Source organism: Carassius auratus, chromosome 8 (genome assembly GCF_003368295.1).
Source record: "Carassius auratus strain Wakin chromosome 8, ASM336829v1, whole genome shotgun sequence".
In the NCBI taxonomy this organism is placed as follows: domain Eukaryota; kingdom Metazoa; phylum Chordata; class Actinopteri; order Cypriniformes; family Cyprinidae; genus Carassius; species Carassius auratus.
The window spans coordinates 16,440,929-16,447,258 of NC_039250.1; the positions used below are offsets into that span (position 1 = coordinate 16,440,929).

Here is a 6,330-nt window from a genome sequence, read left to right on the forward strand (position 1 = left end):
AAATGGAATGACCCAAGGAAAAAAAGTACAGAACACTCTTACTGAAATGTATTTTAATACTTCATCTTTGTTGATAATGACAGCTTGAAGACACCTCCTGTATGGAGAAACTGGTCGCATACTATAAATTGATCAGGTTTGATTTAGGCCCATTCTGCCACACCAACATGGTCCATGGGCCTCTATGAACTCTAATCTTTAGATCTATCCATAGACTAGGGATCAATGTGTCGCTGAAATGTCCACCCTTGTTTCATCTTCATCATCCTGGTAAATGGCAGCAGATATTTATCAAGAATGTCTCGGGACCTTTTTTGTTCTTCCTTCCTTCAATTATATGTGTTTTGCCAGTACCAAACCATGATGTTTTGGGGTGATATGCAGTGCCATTTGATCTCCAAACATTGAGTTTATTACGGCATCCAAAGAGTACAATTTTTGTCTCATCTGACCGGAATAATGTATAGTCTCCCAGTAATTCACAGGTTTATCTAAATGTTGTGCAGCAAACTTTAAACGAGCTTCAACTTGCTTTTTCTTCAGCAATAGAGGCTTGTCTGGTGAGCGTGCATAAAGGCCATGGTGGTTAAGTGTATTACTTATTGTACTTCTTATTTTCTTTGAAACAATTGTACAATGTAATTCCAGGTCTTTATGAAGCTCTCTACAAGTGGTCCTTGGATCTTGGACAAGTCTTCTGATAGTTATTTTCACTCCTCTGTCAGAGATCTTGCGAGGGTCAACTGGTCGTGGCCGGTTTATGTTGAAATGACGAATTTTGGCCCAAACAGTGTTCATTGGAACATTCAGAAACATAGAAATCCTTCAGTAACCAATGCCAGCAGTATGTTTTGCAACGATAAGGTTGCTAAGGTCTTGAGAAAGCTCTTTGCTTTTAACCATCATGAAATGTTTCTTGTGTGACACATAGGTCATGAGACACCTTTTTATAGGCCATTAGTTGGGACTCTACCAACTAATATTAATTTCCACTGACTAGGGTTAGGATTGCTTTTTAATTACTGATAGATTTCAGCTGGTGTCTTGGCTTTCCATGCCTTTTTACACCTCCGTTTCTTCTTTGTTCAATATTTTTTCTCGGTATCATCCAACTTTATATACACAAAAAACATAATTTCTGAACTTATTTTTTTTTTCTCTACATTTATGGATTACTTGGATTGTTACTGACATCAGTTTGTTAGAATTTTAAATCAGTGCAACCATCACAATCTCCTAACTAACGCAGGCATCTAGGCCAAATTCTCTATAGCAAAACTAAAAAAATAGAAGGTTACATTTTCAAGAAGGCCTTCAGCCAAAATGTCTGTGTAATTTTAGTTCCCCTTATATATGAATTGGATAAGTATTTTAAAAAATGACTTATTTAGAGTGCAGACTTTTTAATGTTTCTTAAAGATAAATAGAAGATAATTATCGTATAAAATATGTATAAATAAAAAATATATACATATATATAATATACATATATTATATATATTGGCCATTTATTCCTTTATTATGAACAGTAGAAGCAGAGACAGGAAGGGATAAGAGAGGACAGAAGGGAACAAGATCAGGAAAGGACAACAAACTAGGACTCAAACTCGGGTCGCCTGAAGCACTATTACACAATATGCTGGATTGTTGCCCAGTGGTTCCGATTTGACTGTTTTCATTCAGTTGAAACCTATTAATTTAATTGAAATATCAACAAATATGATGCATCACGCTGGGACTTTTTGAAACATATGGAATCTGTTAATTGTAAGGTGACTCAGAATTATGCTGTATTCTGAGTTTTGTTATTGCATACTTTTATCATCAACATTTGAACAGATAATGAATGTCCTTTTACGAATAAATAAATATAATACATTTGGGCTATAAATCATGTGTTGTTATTGCATTATTACTGCAGTGCACGTCTGCAAACCATAATTATATTTGCTTCTACAATATTCGTTCTACAGTGATGCCATTTAGGTTACTTTTTGCATCTGCATCCTTTCAACAGCTTCTTCCTTGATTATGTATTACAGAGTATGTACACTGCAGTTTGACTGGATTGTATAAATTTATGCAGTACTTCTAGGGATGAATAGAAATCATAGACAAGCTAGAACGAGAGAGTTTAATTTTGAACACAAGAGAACCAAGAAAGAGCTACCAGTGAACCTTAAGTAAAATGGACACTTAATGCAACCTCATACCGAGATTTACAACAGATGTGTTCTGGGTCTTGTTGGGTGGTATTGCCAGTTCAGCAAATAAATAAAATATAAATTAGCAAAAGCTGCCCATTTGACAAAACTCCAAGACAATAATCAATAAATCACCAATGTTCACAGAAATTCCAGAATGTCGTTTCAACCCTGCATGACTTTCTCTGTGATACACAAGAGAAGATATTAACAAAAAAATCCATATGGTGAAAGTTAACTGGATACAATGTTATGTGGTTTTGGGCCCAACTGAATTTAATTTTAAGGAATAAAAATCCTATTTCAAAAATAGAAAGAAATAACAACCTTATAAGTGATTTCTAAAAGGGTCAATTTGTATGTACATCTTTATACAATATTTATAATAATATAATGGATAAAACATACATTAAAATATGAAGAGCATATTACTTTACCAGATCATATTTACAGCTTGTGCATGTGTTGTAAATGCTTGTATTTCTTGCTGAGCATGCATATATTCTTGCTCAGCATGTGTTAAATTGGACAATGGTCATGTTCAGTAATCCAGAAATACAGCAACAATGAAAAATGGGGCTCGGATTTTCATTATACACTGTGCCTCCTCTAAACATGCCGTTGTGCTAGAGGCCATTGTTTCATCCCGGTTTAACTGCATTCATGTTATTTAAAGACACTTTCCAGAGATTAAGAGAACGGTCTCCATAATAGACCTTTAAAATGCATTTTTCAGTTAAAACACACACATATATACATATGATACAGAAGATTATTAAATAAAGATGATTTTCTTTTATTTTGAATCTTTTGTTTTGCTTTAAAGATAAATCTAAAGTCATGCTAGTTTAATTAGAGTGAACATTTGGGCTTCTTTTTAAAAGTCAAGTTCAATAGGCACATACTTTAAAGTCTTCACTACAAAAGATAATGAACATTTCACAACAATATACAGCTAATTTCAGACATTATGGACTGAAGTGGATCAAGCTGGTATGAAGCTGCTGAGTAACCTTTTACAGGCATTTAAACAAACATTAAACAGTAATAGTAATGAATATTTATGTAACAGAGCTTCTTTCTGTTACTAGCCCTGGTGTGTCAATATAGATGCAGTGCATGGATCCAAGATGCTGATTGGACTATGAACGTTAGCATCAAAAGAATCTGTCTCTGAGACTCTGAATGACCTGTAATTTTATTGCGGGCATTTGTATCGGTCTAGAGCGCACTCTCCTGGGGATACAAACACACAACTGCAATATAGATCCCATTTGAGCTGGCAGTAATGCTGGAGTCATGTTATGATGATATCACATCATTTTTATAGATGTTTTCTCACTGACTGAGAAAGTGAGGATTCTTTCAATATTATGTGCTATTGATATGAGTGAAAAGAAATTCAGGTTTGTGAGTCTGAAAAGGAATATTCTCTCTGGAGTTTTTTAGATTATTGATGTTTAAGTTGTTCTCTTGTTAAGTGGAGCTGCATCAGATGATTCCTGTCTTCTTCAGAATGCAACAATATCAATAATGCCCTTTGGGAGCCATGCAGTGATTTGGTGAACAGCTGCTCACATTATAGTAATGTGACACATTACTGGCCAAAACCAGAATTATACACATTTTTTACAATCATCATTCATATTTTCTATTTTATTTTATATCTTTTAATATTCATGCATTTGACCCTTTAGAAGAGGCTAGCCACACACCAAATAATTTCTACATGTAACATTTTCTTCTTTAAATAAATAAAATATATATATTTGACCATTTAAATGACCATTTTGAATAGCCACTAATCAAAACGTATTTGAACAAATTTATGTATGTGTGTGTCTGTGTGTGTGTGTTTGTAGTAGTTTAATAGCACATGTAGTTTTAACATTTCTCTATTAAATAATATATATATATATATATATATATATATATATATATATATATATATATATATATATATATATATATAAAATAAAGAATGACCCATGACACAATCAAGATTCTTGAAAATACATTAAAAACCTGGAGATTTCTACGTCTGGGAAAACACATATTGCAACTTATTCACAAATAGATTAAATTCAGCTTTTTGTTTTAACCAGCGCACTAGTGATATTCTGTAAAATATTATGGATGACCAACCCACACCTCTAACAGTCAGCACCGACCAAACATTCTCTATGCAAAAGTGCAGACTAAAAACAATTCCTGCAAACTTGATATCCTAATATCAATGTCCATAGCTAATATATGTTTAAAGGAGTGTGAGGACACACAGTTTTGTCCATATTTCTTACAACTCAAGGCTCCTTCTACATGACTGGATGTTGATAGGAAAGAGGGGTGCTGGGTAATTTATCATGAAGAAAGGATAAAGTCCGTTAAAACTCAAAATATCAAATCCTTTTCAACATCCAAATCCTCTTCCTTCACCTGCGAGATTAAAGGCACAGAATATTAGCACATAAACACTTCATAACTTACTGCTGAGTGCATGTTCTCACAAAACCATAGAGGGATAGGCACTGTAATAAAATCAGTCTCCCAAAAATGTGAATTCTGTCATTTACACACCTTCATGTCATTCCAAACGTGCATGACTTTCTTCTGTGAAATGTGAAATTATCTTTTAAAGAATGTTGGTTACCAACCAGCTTTGCTTCCCATTGACATCCATTGTGTGGCCAAAAAGTACAATGGAAGTCTATGAGAAGCAAAACTCTTTGGTTGTCCATGTTTTGCAAAATTTAGAAGAAAGAAAGTCATTCAGGTTGGGAACAACTTGAGAATTGTGTTATCGTTGCTCACTCTGATTTCTGAGCAGATGATCTGTTCTTAACTCCTCACCTGCTCGACTCCTTCCACCTCGGGAACGTAGAACTGCAGCATGTTCTGGATGCCGCTCTTCAGCGTGATGATGGAGCTGGGACAGCTGGTGCAGGAACCCTGCAGCTTCAGCTTTACAATACCATCCTCAAAACCACGATACAACACATCACCTCCATCCTCCTGCACCGTGGGCCTGAAGTTCGCATGCAGTGTGACATCACATCTAGTGCTGTGAATCTCCACTGATGCTCTTCCTGACATGAGTGTGAGTGAGCAGGAATATTCTTCCAGAAAGTTCATTTCCATGTGTTTTTGGCTTTTTGTTCAGACTGAGATGGCTGTTTCGATGCTGTCTCTGTCTCTCTGCCTGTACATGAAGGTCCATGTAGCTTTCTTTCTATCCCTCATTATACTGCAAAATAAAATCATGTTAGAGTCATGACATTAATGCTCCAGTGTGCTTGTTTTTCACTGAACACATGGTATTCAGAAACTGTAATATCTAACAGTTTTAAAAAAGCAAAGCATTAAGATGTGGATCGATTGTAATCTCACTGTGGGGTTAGAGAGGAGAGTAATGGGAAAGTTTGGTTAAAATGACAGAAAGACATGTTTGGTGCCTTTTAAGACCAGAAGAGGGAGACATTTAGTATATTATGTGACTGTTCGAACTAAATATGCAAAATAAAATACATAAATACAAATGAAACGATTATTCTAAGAAATTAGAAATTAAATCTACATTTGCATACATGCTAGTATGTCTATTAATGCAGTTGTTGAGTATCTTGATTGTTTATCTAGTAAAGTACTATGTTTCCGTAGTCTGATGGCAAAAACTGAGAGACTCAGGAGTTTCTTCCCCCAGGCCATCAGGCTCCTAAACTCAAAACCAGCCTCTTAACATCTTCATGTCTCCACCTAATATTCACTTTATCAGTAAGATCTTCATCATTCACTACCTCACATTATCATACTGACAGTGTCACCCTGTTTGCACATTTGCCTCTTGTACATTCCCGTGTATCTTAATATTTAAGACTACTGTATAATGCACATTGTGCATCCCTATGTATCTTAATATTTAAAACTACAGTTTACTTTCATGCACATTTTTTTGCGTTCTGTATTTAATTCTACAGTATCCAGCTTATTTTATTCTTTCATAGCTATATTTATGTATATTTTAATCTGTGCTGAAGTTTGGGGTCAGTTGTTTAAATTCCTTTATTATTCTTAAAATAAATTAATGCCTTTATTTAGCAATACAAATGCAAACTTGACAGTAAAGAAA

General features: G+C 34.6%; 1 protein-coding gene across 1 annotated transcript; it reads right to left on the bottom strand.

Moving 5' to 3' along the window:
• Nucleotides 1-4,580: 4,580 nt before the first annotated feature.
• On the bottom strand, nt 4,581-5,336 carry LOC113107941 (NFU1 iron-sulfur cluster scaffold homolog, mitochondrial-like). The gene is made up of 2 exons (XM_026270772.1): nt 5,055-5,336; nt 4,581-4,640 (listed from the first exon to the last, which is right to left on the bottom strand). Exons 1-2 carry the CDS (start codon nt 5,334-5,336, stop codon nt 4,596-4,598), a joined length of 327 nt encoding a protein of 108 aa, XP_026126557.1. The 3' UTR covers nt 4,581-4,595.
• Nucleotides 5,337-6,330: the final 994 nt, after the last annotated feature.

Bases quoted from the DNA above. Each gene is read 5' to 3' on its own strand.
- LOC113107941 (XM_026270772.1), bottom strand. From the start codon at position 5,336: ATGAACTTTCTGGAAGAATATTCCTGCTCACTCACACTCATGTCAGGA. The intron at 4,641-5,054 runs GTGAGGAGTTAA...TTAATCTCGCAG, and splicing joins AGGTGGAAGGAGTCGAGCAG to GTGAAGGAAGAGGATTTGGA.